The sequence below is a fragment of the Onychostruthus taczanowskii genome, unplaced genomic scaffold (assembly GCF_017590055.1).
Source record: "Onychostruthus taczanowskii isolate IOZ18803 unplaced genomic scaffold, ASM1759005v1 scaffold1, whole genome shotgun sequence".
NCBI classification, from domain to species: Eukaryota; Metazoa; Chordata; class Aves; order Passeriformes; family Passeridae; genus Onychostruthus; species Onychostruthus taczanowskii.
Genome location: NW_024496525.1, coordinates 5688870 through 5710344, shown reverse-complemented (window position 1 = coordinate 5710344; position 21475 = coordinate 5688870). Strand labels below are relative to the sequence as shown.

Here is a 21475-nt window from a genome sequence, read left to right as displayed (position 1 = left end):
GGGCATCAGAAATTAAACAGATGAAACAAAGCTAATGAACAAAGCAGAGTATTACAGTACTTGCAAAACATTAGGCATTCTGGACTACTACCCACAAGCCAGGAAATACCATGAAAAAAACACTTCCTAGAACCTTCTGCATAGGTGTGCCAGCGTGAAATTTACGTGTAAGTCAAGTACCAACACCATATAACCATGGCTTTGTATCCAGTCAACACCAGTCAGTTTTAGCAACAGTTCACTTTTTGTATGCACTTTTCTCCTGTCACTGTATTAAAATTTAAAATTATTTTGTGAAAGCTAAAAACCACTATCACGAAACCACTATGAGAAACAGACCTAACCAACAAAACATGTCTTAGAATTAGACCGTGCTGGTGCTCTGACTTATAAAGACAAAGAAATAAAGCTCACAAACTGTATATGCAAGCTGCAGGTGATTTCTACAGCTGTTTGTATCCTTAAGCGAATACTTTCCAAGACTATTTTAACTCTATGCATTTTGAACTTAAAAAACAGATCATGCGAGTGAGAAACAAAAAAAATACTATTTCCCAAAAATTACTCTCCTGCCAAGTAAGACAGCAAACTTGTGCAAAGTCTAAAGATCGAAAGTAGCAAAAAACCTAGTCTATTTTCCCAGTACTGGCATTTTTGTTTAAGTTATTAAAGCAACCAAAAAAACCTCTCATCGTTTTGGAAGCAAAACGACTAAACCATTATTTTTCCACAACTAATTTAAGTATACCTTCTGTTTGTTTTAACCTTAATCATTCATTAAATTAACAAACTCTTTTACAACTCTGGTTATACCTTTAATCTCTAAAGTCCTAAACAAGCAAGAAGGGGAACATCATTGTAGAAAAACTGCTTAGGAACATTTAACAAACGATTAAGAAGAGAAGGGGTTTGTTACTCGGACTGCAAGGGGATGGATGGCAGCCACACCACAGCCGCCTGCCGCTGGGAGCAGCCAAGGAGCTGCTCCAGATTGCTGCAGCCCGAGCTTTTCCACCCCCTTGTGCCCCAATACTGCCCACCAGTAGAAGGCTCAAAATAGGAAAAAAAATTAAGCACCAAGGGGCCTCAGCCCGGAGAATCACTTTCAAGACGTTATCTTTTCTTAATTCTTGATCAATTCAGAGCGTAGTAACAGCTTCTAGCTGCCCACAGCCAAATTATGACTTTGAGGGAGCCAGCGACATAAGGAAGAGGAGATACCCTCAAAGCACACCACCTCCCAGCAAACCCCAGGCTGCCTCTGCCCTGCGCTCCTTCCCCGCCGTGCTAAGAGCCCCCTTCCAGCCCATACCCTCCATGCCCTCAGCGCCGCGCCCTGCGCTCCTTCCCCGCCGTGCTAAGAGCCCCCTTCCAGCCCACACCCTCCATGCCCTCAGCGCCGCACCCCGCGCCATCCGCCCGCCCTCAGCGCGGGCCTGCCCTCAGATCGGCCCCGCCCCCGCGCTGCGCACGCGCCGGCCAGGCCTCCTGCTGTTGGACGGGTGAGCTGTCCATCAAGCGGCAGGCGCTGCTGAGGGCCAATGAGAGGCTCGCCTGGGGGCGTGGGCGGGGCGCTGACGGCAGCGCGGACGCGGCGGGGCTGGCGCGGGCCCGGCGCGGTGAGGGACGGGCGGGTTGGGCCAGGGAGGCGGTGGGGAACCCTCTGTCATCGCTGTCCTTCTGCCTCCGGGGTTTCGGCTTCGGCGCTGTGGGGCGAGCCGCGGAGCTGGTCCGGGGCTAGTGGGGAAGTCGACAGGCGTAGGGGAGAGGCTGTGCTGCGGTCTGTCGACCGGCCTGGTCGTTACAGGTTGAAACTGTTTGAAAAGAGGCCGCATTAAGAGACTTGTCTTGAGTGCTGAGCCGTTCCAGGCAAGTAGGGGTGAGATATGTGTGTGTGTTTGCTTTAAGAGTAGAAATGCGGAGAAACTACCGTCGAGAGAAGGAGAGGCGTGGATGGAGCAGTCACAAGCGCAGCCAGCAGCCCCACCGGCACAGGAGACCCAGTCACTGCAACCGCGCCCAAAGGCAAGTACAGGCAGCTTGTGCTTAGCGTGCCCTAAGCCATGGGTCTTATGCCTCGTTAGATGTGCAGAATGGTGACTTTCTAGAACTGAGAGGGGTGCCATCTGAAGATCTAGTAGACAGTACTTCTGGTATATCTGTCATCACTACTGGGAGTGGAATTGTGCTGATTTCTGGAAGTTTACTGTGTGTTCACAACTGTACACTGATTTTAAACTGAGATGCAGTCCCATGAGTCAGTCGTTTCACCTATGCATTATCCATAAACCTTTCATCAATATGCAAAGATAGTTCAGGGAAGAAAAATATAATTGCTTCATTCTACCTGCGTATACATTATAAGCTTGAGTCTACTGGTGTAAAATCTGTCATTAAAGGATCTTTCTGAATGTTTGAAAGCATGGTAGGTAATGTGGGAATACCACATCTAACAGATGAGGAAAATGAAAGAAAGCCTCAGGAATAATCCCTTACCTCGAAAATTGAACCTTTCAGAAAACATGTTTTATATTTTAGAACTTACTCTTGCCTGTATTCAAGCTGGTTTTGTGGTTGCTTTTTCATTCCCGTGTTATTTCCTTAGTGCCTCTTGAAGCACTAAAAGAGTCTAATGCTTTGCTTTAATATGCTAAGGTTTTTGGGTTTTTAAAAAAAACCCTCTTTTTAGGAAAAGAGACACACATATGAGTTGCCACACTGGTTGTACTTGTGTAAGAAAACTTAGAAATGCAAATGGGCACTGCATCCCTGAGCAGAACTAAAAGAGTTTTCTTACAGAGCTTTAAAGTTAAGTGCTTGGGTTTGATCTGGGGTGTTTTTCATCTCGTGTACCTCTTGTGTCCTTTAACTGTTTTCAGAGTTGTATAATCAAACGGCAGTAGTGCTGGTATTAGAAACAGAATTTTTTTGTAATTTTCTTTTCAATAAATTATGGCTCTTGCAAAACAGCTTCATCTACTGCTTTTAAGATGACATGTTATAAGACCTGTCTTAAAAACTGAGAATTGTACAGATGATTCAGAAAACATCCTAGTGGAAATTTGCTCATCAGTACTGAACGTGCTTATGTATATTAGCTCAAAAGGAGGAAGGCTGCAGTTTCCCCTGTAATGTTCATTAGAAAAGCAGAGGCTTTTCTTGGAATTTTCATTAAACTTTTGTTTATTTTGCATGTTTCTAAAACTCATCAGTGAAATTCTTGTTATGAAGAGAATGGAAAAACATTTTTGACCTGACATCAGTGTTTTACCTACACTGTCTCTTGTTTTGTGCTGTGAAGACTTGCATGCTTTCAGGAGTGGGCTGTTTGTTTAGTGTACAATTGCCCAGTTAATCTTTTGCTAAAAAAAATCAGAGGCACTTGCAGAATCAACAGCAACCTCTAATGTATTAGCAAGTAATTTAAGGCTGATATCACTAATGCTCTTGAGAAATTTTTAAGCTGAATATTTTTCACTTTTTTATTTTTATAGCTTAATGTATGGTGATATGCAGAATGTGCTATCAGAGCGCTGCAGAATGGTATTGCATTGATGTCAGTAACAATCTGCTTTCTAGTCTCTGTGGGAAAGATGTGTGGGGCAATTGTGAGCCCATCTTGAATGCAATGCTACTTTTTTAGTCTGGAACAAGAAGAGCCACAGGCCCCAGTGAATGCAGGTCCCAGCAGCAATGAAGAGCCTTCTTCGTCCAGTTCAGCGCAGAACTCTGTAGCACCAGGTAAGAGATGGTGTTTATAGGTCAAAAGTCAGTTCCTGTGTGTTGATTGTATGACAAAAGTAGCAGTAGCTGCGTTAATAATCTGGTGTGACAGGAACCATACAAACAATATGTGGGGAGAAGTAACATCAGGTGATACGAAAAGATGTGGCAAGCAAGGATCTAGAGAACAGAGCCAAATCACTTTCAGGCCCACAGCGCTTCTCATTTTTGAAAACTTGTGTTTAGCCAAGCTGATAGAAACTGAAAAAATGCAGTTCTGTTTTTCCCTCCAGAAAGGCTGCTTTAGGAAGAAAATTAACTACTAAGGAGGCAAATAAAATAAGAGAGCATATAAAAAATTACACCTTGTGTTCACTTAGTCTTTTGAAAGGTGCAACAATCCACCACTTTGTGGTGTGTCTCTTGTGTGATGTGTCTCTTTATGCCTTCAGTGTACTTTGTAGTCTGTAATAAATAGACTCTGGCTAAATACTTGTTCATGTACAACAAATGATGAAGTAGCAGTGCTGTTGAGGAAGATGTCCTGTTTACATTCTGGTTTCCTGACTCATTAAACAATGCTAGCAAAAACTAAGCCAGTGGAACTTACATTTCTGTACAACAGGAGAGTCCTGGAACAACACTGAGTTTAAAGAGACGGTTTTTGTATATCACTGTTTTGTGTTGTGAGCATGCTAGGAGTACCTGCAAGACATTTATTCCTGTGTAGTTACTGTGTAACTACTAAGTGTAATGTACTTTTATAAGCTTTACTGATTCATTGACTAACTTCTTATTTTCGCTGACCTGAAAAAGTCTTGGTCACTTGTGGCTAAGCTGAAACCTAAAAGATGCAGACAGGGAGCTGAATGGTAACCAGCTGCAAAAAGAGGATACTTAAAATGAAATTTCTGGTAGTAAATAAAGTTTTAAATAAAAACTCTTGAAACTAAATGTTAACAATTGCCTCTGAATAAATTTCTTTGTCTTGACACAATCCGTCAAAGTATTTTAAGTCTGTCGTGGTATATTATTTGTCTGTCTCTGCATTCACACAGACAGTGAAGCACTAAAATTGAGTGTTTCACATCCCAGTTTATCTTTGGAAGGAGCCAAATATACTCTTGATTTTATGTAAATCTCTCCTATGTGCTGGAGAAAAAGTGTCTTGTTCTGGGAAGTGAATCACTTTATTTGAGTTTATTTGATAACTCATTGTCATTTTTTTTGCTGTCCTACCAAGTCTTTTAACTAAGAATGTCCCCTCCTGATTTATTTATGAAGAAAGACTATGTTTGTTCTGCAACAAAACCTTTCTTTTGTGCTTTTCTCATTGGTCTGAATTTCCTCTTGGTCAGTGGTGATGTCCCTTCTGTATCTGTGTAAGAGCAGTGCATTTGAACACTACAAATAACCTCATATTTCTTCCTGCAAGTTGCTTATCTGTTCCCACTCTGTGTATCGTGCCTGGGACGTGTTGGGAGCTATAGCTTTGGGTCTTGCAACTCTGACATTCACATGAAGACGTGGAATATCAAAGAGCAATAAACAACCTTAGTTATCCGTCTGATTTTGCCACTTTTTCTTCCCTGTGTCTCCCCCCCCCTTCCCCCCCCCCCCCAAAGAACTGCCAGGATTTTATTATGACCCAGAAAAGAACCGCTATTTTCGCCTGCTGCCTGGACATAATAACCACAACCCACTCACCAAGGACAGCATTCAGCACAAGGCAATGGAGTGCAAAAGACTGAGACTCCTGGAAGAGGAAGAAAAACAGAATCAGGTATGTTTTGAAAAAGATTGCAATTAAGCTTTGTTGTACTCTGACCCAGGACAGATTATAATCTAAAGTCTTTGAGTTTGGACAATTCAATTTCTTCTGCTAAGAATAAAGTCCTTGAAGCCTTTTGTTTGGCTCTTTCACACAGAAATGAAGTCATTACAAACAAAAAATCTATAAAGGCACAGGAACTGTGCTCAGAATTGCAGTTGTCCAACCGTTACACTTGAGTCAGGATACTGGATGCCAGGTTTCAAGTTCCTGTCTTGAATTGGCAAAGTGGGGTCTTAATTTAAAGTTTTTCACATTTTTAAATAAATTTATCGTATTCCTGGACCTTGAAGAAACAATATTAGTCATAGTTGGTAGAAAGCTTTTTCTTGAAGAACTTTTTTGGACAGCTAAAATCAAGACAGGTTTTATGTTTATGCCTGGAAAGCCTGTGTGCTTTTCTTCATGAAGTGTTACAGTGAAATTAATGCTGATGCTGCATATTTTTAATGTGGGTAAAATATCTAACAAGGATGCTTTTTCATTATCTGAAAAAACATGTCTTAGAACTTTACAAATAACAGCTCAGCTTATATGCTGTCATTTGGGAAAAGTGAACAGTGTTCTTTTTCTTAAGCAATGAAGTTCTCCAACCAGCTCTTCAGTGTAAAGAACATTTTGACTCTCAAACACTTGCTTTGTCTGAGCATTATCAAAAAGATTTCTTACTCCGTAATTCTGCTAAGTACTCTATCCCTTGGTCTCCTCAGAAGGTGGTGGCATTAAATTCTAAAAGGTTTGTGAATCATGGAATGGAATAATAGAATGACTTGGGTTGAAAAGGACCTTAAAGATCATCTAGTTCGAACCCCAGTGCTGTGGGGGGAATGGAAATGGAATGGAAAAGCAGTGGAGTACAGTAAGACTGCATGCTTAACATCAGTCTCATTGTGATAGAAGATTTTGCTATATAAGAAGAATTTGAGGTGCTATAATGAAACCAGAAGGTGACTTTACCCCTCCAGGTGGTACTGCTGATCATGTAGAGTGAAGACTATGGCTGTTGGGGTTTCATATTTTTTCTTCAGCTTCTGTATTTACAGAAGCACTCCATATCTCACAGGAGTATATTCTTGTCTACTTCTTGTAGTAGATCAGGGAGATGGTGCTGGAATGTGTTTTATATGTTCTGAAAATTTTAATGTGTGTAGACTAGAGGAAAAAGTTACCTAAACATCCCAAACATCAAAGACCCACAGCCATGTTTGAATCTTAAACAAGTAAATAACTGAGTACAGTTCCATGTTACTCTCTTCCAGAAAACAACAAGGGCTGGACTGAACTCATCTGTGCTGTTACAGAAAAGGCAGCTGGGTTCCCTCAGCTCCACAAGTTATTGCAGGTACAATGATTTGATTTGTCTTCTGTTAGCAATGGCAGATTCTGCTGTTAGTGCAACTGTTTCTGTCAGGTTTTCTTGCATTTCTTACTGTTCCATTGGGAGGAGGAGGAACATATTACTTAAAATCAGGAAAAAGGTTATATTCTGTAATAATCAGATTACTAAAATGATGAGAATTCAAATGAGGAAGTTGTTTCCCAATTTTACTTCAAAAGAAGTTCATTTTATGTATGTATATGGATATGCTGTTTTGTCACATTGTATTTTATGAGTATAGCACAGCTTTTTTAGGATAAGTGCCTTTCAAGGGACATGACCGTTCCCTTGCCCCCCATCAGAACAGCAGAAGGCAAGTTAAGTTAGTGACTTGCTGTGTTGCTCTTCTGGCTACTAAAGATGAGCTGGGGTTCAGAATAATAGTGGGATGAAATTCCATGCATGTGGAAGGTGTACATGTTCATGGGTTATGCAAGTTAAATTTCAGCATGCTAGTTATTCAGGCATTTTCTCTTCAGTGATTGAGAAGCATTCTATATCCTGGCCAGAATTCTTTTCATATGCATTAAATTTAAGCTTACCTGAATTCTCCTTTCTTCAACCCCCTCACCCTCCTACCTGCTTTTGCAGGCTAGTCCATGAACTAAAAGTGAACTGCATGCAGAGGAGGAAGATAGAAATTCACAGTCCGGATTCTTCAGTTGCTGGAACCAACAATTTTAAAATCATTGTGGTATGTTATGAGAAATGATAAGTCTTTAAGATAAAGAGAGCCTGTCTTCGGTGAAAATTCAGGCTCTTGTAATCAAATCACACAGGTCAAATGTAGCTTTTAAAGATGTGTTATTCCTTCTCTGTCAGTTCTTAAAATCTGTGCTCAGTAACTTTAAACAGGTAGGGAGAAGCTGTTCCTTTCCTACAAAGGAAAATTACAAAAAAGGTTGGATATGAAAGCATTTTTTGTTGGTTTTTTTGTTTTGTTTTTTTTTTTACTCTGATCAAATTGTTCTTTTGGAAGTAAGTAGGAGTCGAGTGGATCATTATTGTGGGGCTGGGAGGAGGAATGGAGAGGATCAAGAGAAAGAAGAGAAAAATGAAAGAGGAGAATTTTGGGAGTGGCAAAGCCTGCGGTTCAGAGAATCTAAGAAAACATCAGTAATCACTTTACATTTCATGATCTTTCATAGACTGTATAGGAAGCTCTCCAGGACCAGCTCCTGGCCTTGTAAACAGAGCACTGCATAGATAGCTGAAGCCAGAAGGGACTCAGAAACAGTGTAAGTGTATAGAACTGTTAACATTGGAAAGATCACTTATTGTTAGCCAAGGACTGAATCCTTTCTTATCCCTGTTTTTTCTCTGCATGCATTTAAAAGGAGTTGGCCACTGATTTTAGAGGTGAATGGAAAGCAGGTGGTGTTAAAGGGATCAGAATTAATGTGTTGTTTCATTTTAGACTTAATGCAACTCCCTCAAGCTGTTTTTCCTGTAAGTTTCCAGTGAATGTGACCGGTAAGCTTTTATTTTACAGGCAGATGTTGCTTGTGAACGAATATTCACTGTGAACGATGTAGAGCATGGAGGATGTAAATATGGTATCGTCAATCTCAGCGGTTTGGGGAAGGAGTCTCTCACTGTGGAGATGTATGACAACCTCTACTTCACAAACCGCAAAGTACTGCTTTCTGTTCCTCCTTCCTTTGGTGGTTGCATTCTCAGAACACTGTTCTTGGGAGGCTCAGGTGGAAGTGCCATGAGGGTTGGGGAAGGGGCTAGGAGAAGAGAATGGCAGAATCTAGAAATGTGCAACTTGGGTAAACACAGAATCGCAATAAACCTGTCCTGAAAGTGCTCAGTACCAGTGATAGTTGTCAGGATATACTACATTTGGAATGGAAGACTACATAGAAGTACCAGCTTCCAAGGATAGTGATTACTTTAGACTTCAACTGTAGCTGGCAAAACTGAAGTTTGGCTACCAAAACTACCAAGATCTGCATGCTTCTTTCTTAAAAATAATTTTGGGAAAGTGTGTTTATCCTCCTTTAAATATGAGGCATACTTAAAACAGGTTTTCATGATCTCTTCATGTTCGGGTTCTTTCAGGGATGGTCTCTTGAATAATAAGATGTGCTTGGTGCCTTAGTCTGTGTTTGGCCAGACTTCTTAATGCTGTTCTGTTGTTACGAGTGTGAAGCTGAAATGCTTGTGCCCCATTACTGAGTCATTTAGTGAGCTGAGGAGTTGTGCCCAGTGCCTAATTTTGTGTCATTTTTGCACAGAAATAATCTTTCCTTAATTGAATAATAGATCACAAAAATAGTATGTCTTCTTCTCTCTGAAGGTGAACTCTGTGTGCTGGGCATCACTGACTCATCCAGATTCTCATGTTTTATATCCTTTTAAAAAAATCAGAATTGTCATTCAGGTTTCACAAGTTTCCATCATGCTTCACAGAAAAACTAACTCCAAGGAATACCTCTCCTGTAGCTCCCCCAGAAGATAAGTTTTCTGGAAAACAGCAGAAGTAAAGAAAACTGAAACATATTGGAATTACTGAGGCAGATGTATGGTTCTGTTACAGGTATAGGTAGAATTGTTCCCATGTTAATGGTAAATGAAAGACCATGTTTTGTGCAATGGAGAATTCCCACTTCATTAATAGTGTATACAAATGCCATATCCAAAATTATCTGATGTTTGGAAATTGACTGAGGCAAACAAACAGGAGCAGAGGGTTAAGGCAACAACCTTTTTCTGAAGTGAACCTCTTTGAAAGTGGAATGGTTCATTTGTGTTTAAAACCATCCCTGTATTAGTAGGGGTGAGAGGAGAATGGGAGCAATTCTGTAGCATCACCTGCAACTTTCAAAACATGTTCTGCAGGTCTGACTCGAAGAGGAAAGTTGATGATACAGTAGAGGCAGCAGTCAAGAACAGTGCAGAGCCCAGAAGAGATGGGGGGAAAAAAATTGAATTTTAACATAGGAGATGGCAGAAAACAGGTGTGTTACAAAGTGCCAAAAGAAACTACATAGAAAAGTATGGAACGGCCTGTGTGAAAAGCCAGGCAATTCCAGACCAGCCCATCAGGGGCAGGAGCTCACCAGGCATGCACACAGCTGGGGATGTGTTCAGGATCCCTTGGTTTGCTGGGTTCCTGCTTTCACCTAGTTGAGTTACAGATTTACCCCACTGAACCTGAAATGCAGCTTTCAAATTCTATTTGTACCTGGTACAGTCATCATAAAATATTTAAATGTAATCTAAAGTGAGTTTTCCTTGCCTCCCATTTTTCCATTTTATCTTCATGAAAAACAGATCTATATTAATGCAGTGTCATTGACATGAAAAAGTAAGAATGATCTGTATAGGCCATGCTTATTTTTTATTTTTCCTATCACTAGTAAGATACACCAGTATTGTCTTATCTTTCTGGTAGTGAAAATACAAAAGCAAGAATATGAGTTCTTTCTAGCTCACTCCTATGAAAGAAATGAAGAGTCACAGCTTAGTTGTAAACTGTAAAGCACATCAGAGATCTTGAGGAAAAGTGTTGTGAGCTGTAACTGTGTCAGGGCATCTTGCTTTTCCCATTTATAAATATTAGGTAGCCTGTTCTATTCTAGGGAGAAATCAGTTTTCCTTAACTCACTTCAGCAAGCTGTGTCTCATGGGAATTGCAGAAACACCAGGCTGTGCCAGTCTGCTTCCAGCATCATTGTTCAGCAGCACGAACCCAGGTAGGGTGTTTCTGTTGGCTTTTTGTCTCCAAGTTTTGGTAGCAATTATAGTACAAAAAGAGCACACACAACTGAAAGGTTATTTTAGCATTCTTTTTCTGTAGTTGGTGAGACTGTTGTATTCCTGTAAGACTAAAACAGCTCAAGAAATGAAATAATGATGAAAAAATTTGAGACTTAATTAACAAGCAGTATTCAGAGCCCTAGTTTATTTTTAGCTGCTGCAGTACTTGACTTTGGCAGGAGAACACCTCACTTGTAAAGTAAACACTTGAGATTTTTCATGAATAGCTTGACCTATAATTAATATGCAGAAGCTGCACACAGCAAGTACTCACATTTCCTTGTAGAATGTCCAGAGTCACTGCAGAATCCCTTCTCACAGCAGCTGCTCAGGTATGCTCAGTGCATAAATCAGAGGTGGAAAGCTGCTAAGCTCGGCCCATAGCTCCTTGTACAAGCTCCAGCTCTCCAGTTGTATGGAAACTTGACTGACTGGGAGAGTACTATGTCCTAAGTATGGCTATAGCTGATCTTTTTTGTTGAATGTTCTTGGGGGCAGGACTTAATTAATTGGACCTTGATAGACATTAGAACCATGCTTCTTCCAGTCACAGAGTGCAGTGCTCTAATCTGGCTTCCATTGAGACATGATCAGTTAAATTTATATAGAGGAAATCTGTGATAGATAAGAGTAATGGACTAATTTTAAATTTTTAATGTCTTACTATATATGCAGCCATTAAAAAAGTTTGCATAGAGTCAGCATGAACTTGAAAGAAGAGTCACTGAGGGTGGATGGCTACTAGGCCAGCATACCCAGTTGCTCTATGAAAGATTTTTAGCCCTTCACCATAATTAGTTGCTGTGGCTTCTGCCAAAGTCCTCTTGTCTAGTATATCCTATTGACTGTTCAGGTATTTCCAGATTTGATTTCCTTCACTCTCCTAAAGAGGAGGTTTGTGGGAGCCTTGCTGAGTAGATGCCAGGAGAAGAGTAGAACTTAGCCTGTCTAAAATGATGTTATCCATCCATTCTTGTCCATGTGACCTCTGCTACCTGACAGATGTATGTATGATGCACCATGAAGGAAGTGAAAACTGAGGATATAGTCTCCTAATTGGCATAAATTCTGTGCAGGGGCTGCATGAGTAAGGGTCAAAACTACAGAGGTTTATGACTTAATCAATTTTTTTTAATAAGCAGGCATAGAACTTACAGGTTAGGCTTTGGCTAATCTGTAGTTTATAAAGTAAATGTTTTTTATTTCTAGTCCGCTCATCTTTAAAAAATGGCTTACTTAGTGCTATAAGGTGTTACTTTTCTCTTTCCTGCCATGGTGAGCCCTCTAACTACTGAATAAATTTCAGTCACTCAATATCATCTATTTACATAGACTGTAGGAGTCCCATTTACATTCATGAACTTCCATTTCTGTTTCCTGTCTCCTGAGCAGCAGAAGGACACTAATTGGGTAGCACTTTCTCTGCTTTAGATTGAAATGTTAAAAGAAATGTGGCAATCTAAGAACCTTTCTGAGTTACCATCCTGTCCTAACATTTTATGAACACTTCATGTGTTGCTCCTGTCTTCTAGGAGATCGACCTGGAATGCTGTGCAGTTTCAAGATATCCACTGCCTGGTCCTGCGCGTGGTGCCTGAATCCCCAAGCAGACAACTGCTTTAGCACAGGTGATCTATCTGCAAGGCTAGCAATGCCCTCTGTCTCAGTGGGAAAGGCTTCTTCCATTCATCTCCCAGCTGCTACACAAATTACAGCTAAACTATCATCTGTCTCCCTTAGGCCTGACACGACGAGTTCTTGTGACCAATGTAGTGACAGGGCATCGTCAGACATTTGGAACCAGTAGTGATGTGCTGGCACAGCAGTTTGCCACTCAGGTAGGGAGAACCAGACACCATTTTTTCAGAGCGCTTCCTCATTGGTGGGCTCTTTGTTCTGTTTGGGGCAGGATTCCTCATGCTGCACGTAAGGTTGTGGTGACAGCTGCTGTTGGGTGGCTGTTCCACAGCAGAGCTGATGGGGTCCGATGCTTGCACACAATTGAATAGCAACAAAAATATTATCTGATTTCAAATTGTGGCAACAGAGGCAATTTTTGTTAAGATTACAGAGGTTAAAAGACATGGAAGTACAAAGAGCACGGTAATAACATGTGAAATTGTTTTGGTTTTGGCAAATAACCTCATTCTAGTAACACTCAGTGTATTGCCTCCACCAAAAAACAGAAAGTCCCTATAAAATATTAATGGACTTGTTCACAAAGAATTAGGATGGTAAAATAGGAATATGAGAATTCTGGTTTCTGTTTTGCTGTTATGTTAGACTGAGTTCCTGCTTACCTAGGCAAACTTTTACAGTTAAAGTAAATAGCTGAGGTTTGAATGGAACTAATGAATTTGCTGAAAAATGCTACAGTGTGTAATTAAAATTCTGTTTCTTAATGCATCTGTTAAAATAATTTGACAACTACACTGTAGAGCTCAAAAGCATGACACAGGCTCTGTCTGTGTAACTTGTAAGACCCTTGCAGATGTTACACAGTATGCTCCTTTCTCTGGGATTCTCCCAGACCCCAGTGCTGTACAACGGCTGCCGTTCAGGTGAGATTTTCAGCATTGACGTGCGCCAACGTAACCGCAAGGGGCAGAACTGGAAAGCAATTCGTCTCTTCCATGGCTCAGCAGTTACATCTATTCACCTTATGGAGGCTGAACATTATCTGATGGCAGCAGATATGGCTGGAAAGGTATGGTTTTGTTTTGTTTAGGATATTCTGTTCCTTTCAGTATCTGGGAATTTACACGTACTTATCCCACTCCCAAGGGCAGATGTCTGCTCTTAGTATGTAGTATAGAACGGGCTGGTAGTTCCATTTATGGGTCTTCTTCCAGAGCCCATTATTTATCACAGAATGGTTTGGGTTGGATGGAAACTTAAAGATCATCTGGTTCCAGCCCCCTGTCATAGGTAGGGACACCTTCCAGTAGACCTTCATCCAACCTGGCCTTGAACACTTCTAGGGATGGGGCATCCACAACTTCTCTGGGCCACTTATTTTAGTCACTCACTACCTTCACGTTAAAGAGCTTCCTAATATTTAATCTGACCTACCCTTTTCAGTTTAAAGCCATTCCCCCTTGTCCTATCACTACATACCCTTATAAATTGACCCTCTCTGGCTCTCTTGTAGACTCCTTTAGGAGGAGGCTGCTTTTGCAGGCTGAATTCTCTCAGTCTGTCTCCACAGGAGAGGTCCTCTAGCCCTCCTGATCACCTTCATAGCCCTCCTCTGGACGTGCTCCAATACATCCAACCTTTGGGTGCTCTCTGCTTTAATATATCCTCTCTCAAACAATTTCTTCAACTTGCAGATAAAACTGTGGGACCTGAGAGCAGCCAAGTGTGTGAAGCAGTACAAAGGTCATCACAATGAATATGCTCTTCTCCCTTTGCATGTAAATGAGGAGGAAGGACTTCTTATAGCAGGTAGGTTGACTTTTTCCCTCTTCTTTTTAGTATAGTGTATGGTAGTGACTTTCTTATGCCTGAGGAGTGTTTCTTAGGTACAGCTGTTAGAAACTGTAAAGCTGTTAATTCTTTAAAAATCAGAAAAAAATTAGCCTTAAACATACTGTAATATACTATGAAAATTACATTATGGATGCATACCTACTGTAATCAATCCTGTAAGGTGCTCAGCAGCTTAATCTGCTGTATCCTGCAAAAGTCCTATTATCCTTTCCACAGAATGTCTCAAGAGTAGAGCAGAAAACACTTGATTTTAAAATTCAGGGAAACAACATGTTAACAGGAGACTTGGTGATAACTTCATATAGAGACTCCATATCTTTACTTCGTGCTTAAGGGGAGAATGTGGTGATGACTGAAGCATTGGCATGTGGGCCTGACTCCTTACAAACTGTTTATACCACTCAGATTCATTTTGAATACTCCCAGTTGCACTCAGATTTTTGTATTATTATTATTATATTTTAGGTGGGGTCAGGAAATGTAGCAATAGATTAAACAAAACCCTTATAGTGTAGCCAAGCTTCATAAAGTCACTGTAAAGACAGTGACCTCCTTGACATATCCTTGGATATGTCAGTAAGTGGTGGAATAATAAGAATTTTTAATGTGACTGAATTTTTCTCCCTTTTTTTTTTGCTTAGAGGCTTGATAAAGGGAAAAGCACTCTAAATACTGATTTATTGTACCTTTAATTACATAATAGAAAATGCATATTTCTCCCAGTCTTGTAGTATTCAGTGTAAAATCTTTGTTTTGTAAAGTATATGGATAAAGACTTTGCCTTTTGTGGGTGTAAAAATATTCAGGGTGTTTTCTCCATAGACCTTCTGCTTCTGTGGTGATAATCTTGCAGAACCATGTAAAGTCTTTTTTGTGTAATGTTGAATTTTGCTTTCCTCCCAGTTGGTCAGGATTGCTACACCCGAATCTGGAGTCTCCAAGATACTCATCTGCTTAGAACCATCCCTTCTCCCCACCCATCATCCAAAGATGCCATTCCTAGTGTGGTGTTTTCTTCAAGACTTGGGGGTAGCCGAGGAGTTCCTGGCTTACTCATGGCTGTCAAACAGGATCTCTACCACTTCTCCTATAACTGACATCTTCTCCTCAGACCTGGCCTACAAAGCTGCAAATCTATATGTGACTTCAGAATCTTTACACCAGTCACCAAGCTGTTGAGTCATTATGTGCTGCTGTTGCATCTGCTTTGCTCATCTAATTGTGAACCTCCTTCAGGAGTTCAGCAAATCTTGCTGTATACATACATCTCAGACCTCTTGTAAATAAAAACTGAACACTGATTAACTGTAGGCAAGAGTCAGTCTCTCTGAAATCTAGCTGTAAGCCTGCCAAGCAGGTAACTTTAAGAGCCTCTGTTGTGCCAGCTGAATGTGCTGTCAAAAGGCTGCTCTAACTTGATTCCAGTTTGGTCACCTAACCCTTAGCTGTGGTCAGATCTGCCCCAAGAAGCAGGCTGGCCCAGCAGAGTGAAGCAGCTGATGTTCAGAAGCTCAACACTAAGTGTTCTGGGGCTTTGTTTGGGGTAGCTTTGGTTGGTGTTCCTACAACTGCCACTGCTATCCTTTGGAAGCAGTTGATTGGAAGTGTTCTGGGGCTTTGTTTGGGGTAGCTTTGGTTGGTGTTCCTACAACAGGAAGCAATTGATTGGAAACAACCATGTTCCATGGTTGGAAACAGTTCAGGGAGCAGCTGTTTTCCTCACCCCTGCTGTCAGTCCTTTTTGCTGGGTCATACTAAACTTTGTGCCTTTCAAATGATGGTAGCGTGTGCCCTGCCATGATCCCTGTAGAAGGCAGCAGGCATGGAGTAAAGCCCCTCTTCTGGTCAAAGCTGAATGCCCTTGTTAATTTATCAGGGTTTCCTAACCAAGTCCACACCCCTGACATGCAGTTTGGTCAGCAGTCTGGAAGGGCAGGCTTGGTCATGAAGCTGTAGCAGGACACAAGCCCAGTTGTAATAGAGCATGTCTTTGTGATTTGGAATCGCCTGTGCAAAGTCAATATACAGAGGTACAGCTGGGCCCTCAGCAGCAAAGTTGTAGTACCAGCTCACAGTAACTGGATGATACCATATCTATATTTGAGAACTATTACCATCCAATGGAGCCTCTTCACTTCCTGCCTGGTAACCAGTCTGGGTTGGACAAGACCATCCTGCTCTCAGCATCTGTGGGAAGCACTGGTCAGATCTGGAACCTATGAAAGGGTAAAGGCCCATGAACTAGGATGGGCTTTACAGGAAAGATACACTGCACTCAAGTTTTCCAAAATTTTTACTAAAGGAGTGCCAGAACCATCTTTTCATCCTGGAATCTGCTTAGAGCATTCAGGTGTACAGTTCTGTCATCAGAGATGCTACTTCCCCTGGAAAGCTCAGCGGACGAGCGTACAAATGGGTTCTAATGACAGCCATGCTGCACAGCAAGCTAAGAGGGCGCAGTGAGATGGCCTTGGCAGACAGAAAGGCTGGGACACGGCAGTCCAGGTGCCTTCTACCAGCAGACACGGGCTGCACAAGCACATAGCAGTGCTTGTAAGGCTTTTATATTTCACGCGAAATAGAAATTTCATTTCCTTTCGGGAAGGGAAACGAAATCTTACGATTTCAATGGGGATCAATTGGGGCACGCTTTGGTCCATGTCTCTGCACTTGATGGCATCCCAAGCCTTTTGATGAATTTCACTTTGGCAAAGATTTTTTTTTTTTTTAATTATTACCCATGCCGTCTCTCTCATTACTTCCCCTCAAAGTTCTGCCTTCCTCCTTGATTTTTTTGCCACACGGATACGAGTGGTGCTGCTCTCTACAGGTGTGGCCTCTCGGGCAGTTCCTAGTGCAGCACTCTAACCTTCGTCTGTGTTCTCTCTGGAAAGGGCTGCAACAGTGCTGAGCCTCCTATGCAGGAAGAGTCCTCTTTCTGCCTTCAAAGTAAGCTTTCACCAGCACCCTCTTTGGCATATTACAAAGTTTTCCAGGTGTCTTATTTGTTAACAGATACTATTACTGTTTAGCACCTAAAGCTTTTGGCCAAGCAGCCTATTTATGGATGGATTTTACCCTGCCACCTTGATCCTTATGGGCCATCAGCTTTGTTTAACCTCACACTGGTGCATGTGCAAGAAAGCTCTTGCTTTTTACTCCTCTTGAAGAGGAGCGTTTGTAGTTTAAAAGTGGGTTATTAAAACTGTTCAACCAGTTATAAAATGTTTTTTTCCCAGAAGTGAGAGTCAGCTGCAGCATAAGCACAGTGCTGTTAACAGGGTATAAGGCACTCAGGAGCTCTTCTTGCTCAGCAACACACCAGTGTTGTGTGGTGACCTCCTAACCTCTCTTTGTATTTCATTTACCCATAAATCTATACAGAAGTCAATAGAGCAGGACATCTCTTCTCTTAGGAGCAGTGTCAAAACTTTACAGTGTGAATATATTCTGTCAGAAAGCTGCTGCAAGGGTAATCAAGATGAATCGCAGCAAATACTCAAAATAGTGCCTTTCCTCTTTGAATATACATTCAAAACCCCCAAATCTTTCTTCTATCCCATTAACAGCCAACTTGTGTTTTCCCATGGGCAGACTGAGCTGTTAATTCCTTACAACCATGGTTCCCCACATACCTCTGGCTTTAGTGTTCCTCTGCAGAGCCTTCTTTCTCACACAAAATAGAGTGGATGCTGCTCACAGCCTAAGTTCTGTGCCATCCCTTCTTTCCACAGACAGTGTTTATGAGACATGGTGGTCTCCTCCTCTCCTAAATGGTAAGCCTTGCAGGCTGTTCCCATTCCCTCTAATACCTTTTGAAAGGTACTACCTAGTACCCACTTCTTGGCTTTTCAACTTGAGAAAATATTCCACAATTTGTCCTGGTTGGTTATGTTAATTTTTGACATTTTCTGTTGCATGCACAATGATAAATGCACACAGAAAAAGCATTTTGCATTGCCTTAGTTAATAATGCATACTGCAACTAAGCATCTGTTCAGAAAACAGAAGTATATTAACCCCATCCCACTGCAAAGTCCTAATATTTCATCTCATAATTCAGTTGCAACATACTATATATATATTGATCTTCTTGCTAGTAAATGTGTGGTTCAAACATTTTCAGGTAGTAACCTACAAAGATAATGAAATCCCTTAAAGCAAAATTAATTCAAAAATTTAAATCGAATTTAGACTCTTTCAGTGCTCTTAACTCTAGTAATTCCTGTTCTGCAAGAACAGGACCATGCAACAATTATGTCCAGTTACCGTGGGAAGCACAAACTAAGAATTGTGGTTGAAAGGCATCTTACATAACTGAAGATAGTTTCATCTCTATGTTCCTTTGAGGGAAAATTCATACAACAAAAGAAAATAATTTCCTTTCTGTTGTTTCCAGGAACCAAGTGCACACACGTCCCTTGCAAACTCATTCACCCAACTAGTGCTTTTGCAGCCAACACTTCTAATTAAGCCTGCAAAAGGACTAAAAAAAGGAGGGCAAGCAGGGCAAGAAGAGAGGCAATTTGGCTCCAGTAATAAACAGCAAGCAGTTTAGAGGCAGCAGCTAAAGTATATTAAATCATCTCTTTCATCAGGCAGCAACAGTGGGGCCCTAAGGCAGATAAAAAGGAACCACAACACTCTTCCTGTCTGCTACAGTATCAAAACACTGTATTTCTTTGTCTCTGCTTCTCAGCAAGGACTGAACTAGGGGAAAACTTCAGAAAGGCCAGCCAGCTCCAAGCCAGGTTGCAGCATCCCTCATCCAGCAGACACCATTTCCTTGGTCCCACTGGTTCCCTGAAGCATGGCACAGCCTACCCAGCTCTCCTCACTGGCCAAACTGCCAGTGCCTCCCATCAACACCACTCTCTCAGAAGCCACAGTCTCACCCTTGCTCTGTTCCATGTCCCCTGCTGCTATCAGTCATCTCTCAACCCTGATTGATAAAGCTCTTTACACATAAACTCCTTTAGGTCACATAAGAGCTAAAGACATAACAGGTAGAAAAACTTGAATTTTAACTTGAAATTTCTAAAGCAGGGAGGAGATTTGCTTTTGGGTCTTCTGTGGTGGTGTTGGTCACATCTTTCTGTTGGTCCCAATTTACTGCAGTACATTCATGCATGGTCATTTCTCCTCTATTATCCTGATGAATACTGAAACTAAGAGGTTAAAAAAATTCAATTTACTAGTCACCAATTCACACTGGTATTTTTTTTTTTTGCTTGAGTTATATCCAACAGAAAGGAAGTTAAAAACCTGAATGCAATTTAATTTTGGCTTATGATAACTAACTAGCTGCCATTCTGCTTCAGCTTTGTCACATTATACTGTTGATTTTGAAAGCCCTCATAGCAAATTTTTATTTATTTTGGCATTGACATGATTTCATTTTTGATGTACCTGCACTACAAACAAATGCATTTTATGACATAATATGTGTACTGTTACTGACAGAATATATATGCCAGCATTGCTTTGCCATGAAAGAGTGCCCAGCTAAAGTAGGGGATGGGGATGAAACCTGGATGACAAAAAGCAGACAGTTCTACCACTTGTCCAAATTGCTCTCTGTTCTCAAATTACTGCCAGGCAGACATACTTTTTGGTGTCAAATTATATTACAGCCATCAGTGATAATTAAATGCAAAGACAATGCCACAATACATGGCATTACAGTAACTGACAATGGCAGTTGACAAATGAAACATGAAAATGATGAGAGGCTGCCAAAATTGAATTATATTAGTATTTAAACCTAACTGGGCTGGTTATGCTGAAAGCAAAAATAAGGACAACAAAGTCTGTAGAACCAGGTGGGGAAGCCAGAGTCCTGCAGTGTTAAAGCCCAGGCTCCCAAAGCAAAAGGGGCATTTGTGAATGTCTCAGCACAGTCATAGCAGACACCTGGCATAAATGCAAGGCAGATGTATCTTAAGGATGGTGTTTATTTCCACAAACTCTCGTTGACATCAAAAGCTAGCAAGGGTTGTCTTGTCTTCCAGAACACAACCAAAGGTCCAATTCCCAAGGGACACAGACAGGAATGTACAGGATACCTTGGCCAACTTGAGCCTGTGCAACTTCACCTGCAAGGCACTGGGCAGAACAAATGAACAGGAAACCCAGTGCAGGGGGTGGAAGTGGGGGAGGGCAGTGAACGATGGACAAAGCAGTTTTTCTTGTGCAAGTAACTCCAGCTTAGAGCCTGTTCCTGCCCTGACAACAGCTTCACGTTGCAGCCATGCTGCTCCACCATCTGTCCCCTGGCTGAAAGCCTCCGGTGCAACATGCACCAGGTACACATTTAAGCCAAGAATGGCCTACAGGGTTTGGATAGGGAGTCTAAGTAAAAGTGTTGACATCTATATGAAGCTTACATCTATTTGCTTCACAAGATGACAGGGAAACCCACATCATCTATTTGAAGGTGAACCTTCATGCTGAATTGCCATATGTACCCATAATGGAAATAAATCCATCAGAATAGAGCAATCAACAAGTCTAGACTTGTTTTATGATGCTTTGGATAAGGAATTCAGTTTTTCACTGCCACATATCTCTGCACATTGGCTAGTTCATGTGATTGTTATTTTACTTAATGTTTTCCATAGCATTTCCTAATTGTAAGAGGTGCAGATGCTGCTTGATCTGTCAATAATCAATCTGACATAATTTTTGACAAGAGATTTACATCAGTCATCTTCAGTCTAACTCAGAACAGGCTTTTATCGTGTCACATCTCAGACCAATTGAGACTAATTAATTATCCTACCAAGTAAGTGTGGCAATTTGAACTGCTAAAATATTAACATTACAGTGAACTTCAGTTGACCCAAGGGACATATCATCTTGACCAACTACAACAATTTCATGGTAATTTCTCTTCAGTGTAACACACAAAGTGATGATCTTCTAGAAATTTCCTGAAAAACAGTCCCTTTCTATCTTTGCCCTTGTCAATACAGAAGACTTTTTCACACAGGAGTTGCATTACTATTGGACCTGTCTCATGGTGCCACTATGAAATTCACAGTTTATCCCCTTGCATAGCTCCAGCAATGTTGCTGTGAACTTCTGACAGGTTTTCCAAAAACTCACTCTTGGTTGGTGCTACCCATAACACAAAGCATCTCTGCTAATAGGTCAGGAATAGAACTCTCACAGGTTCTATTGACAGTCCGACCCCAAACACAACATGCTCTCATGATGCTTTAGAAATTTTTTTTTCCCCCCAGAACTTCCATTTCCTTCATGTTTTCTGTAAAGCTTTCTGT

General features: G+C 41.2%; 1 protein-coding gene across 4 annotated transcripts; it reads left to right on the top strand.

The window, feature by feature from the left end:
- Nucleotides 1-1567: 1567 nt before the first annotated feature.
- On the top strand, nucleotides 1568-15493 carry DCAF4 (DDB1 and CUL4 associated factor 4). 4 transcript variants are annotated; one of them, XM_041401170.1, is made up of 14 exons: nucleotides 1568-1619; nucleotides 1909-2025; nucleotides 3644-3741; nucleotides 5349-5506; nucleotides 6814-6896; nucleotides 7524-7626; nucleotides 8425-8568; nucleotides 9238-9287; nucleotides 10557-10636; nucleotides 12233-12328; nucleotides 12441-12538; nucleotides 13231-13407; nucleotides 14033-14147; nucleotides 15096-15493. In XM_041401170.1, the coding sequence occupies exons 2-14, from the start codon at nucleotides 1916-1918 to the stop codon at nucleotides 15287-15289; spliced, it is 1506 nt and encodes a 501-aa protein (XP_041257104.1). In that variant the 5' UTR covers nucleotides 1568-1619; nucleotides 1909-1915; the 3' UTR covers nucleotides 15290-15493. The 4 variants fall into 4 exon arrangements, with proteins under 4 accessions (XP_041257104.1, XP_041257112.1, XP_041257129.1 ...); XM_041401178.1 differs by having other exon boundaries at nucleotides 1575-1619; nucleotides 1914-2025; XM_041401195.1 differs by lacking the exon at nucleotides 1568-1619 and adding an exon at nucleotides 1626-1807 and having other exon boundaries at nucleotides 1914-2025.
- Nucleotides 15494-21475: the final 5982 nt, after the last annotated feature.

Coding starts and splice junctions, on each gene's coding strand:
- DCAF4 (XM_041401170.1), top strand. CDS start 1,916: ATGCGGAGAAACTACCGTCGAGAGAAGGAGAGGCGTGGATGGAGCAGT. Junction 3,742..5,348: donor GCAGAACTCTGTAGCACCAG/GTAAGAGATGGT, acceptor CCCCCCCCAAAG/AACTGCCAGGATTTTATTAT. Junction 9,288..10,556: donor CATCCAGATTCTCATGTTTT/ATATCCTTTTAA, acceptor TCACTTCAGCAA/GCTGTGTCTCATGGGAATTG.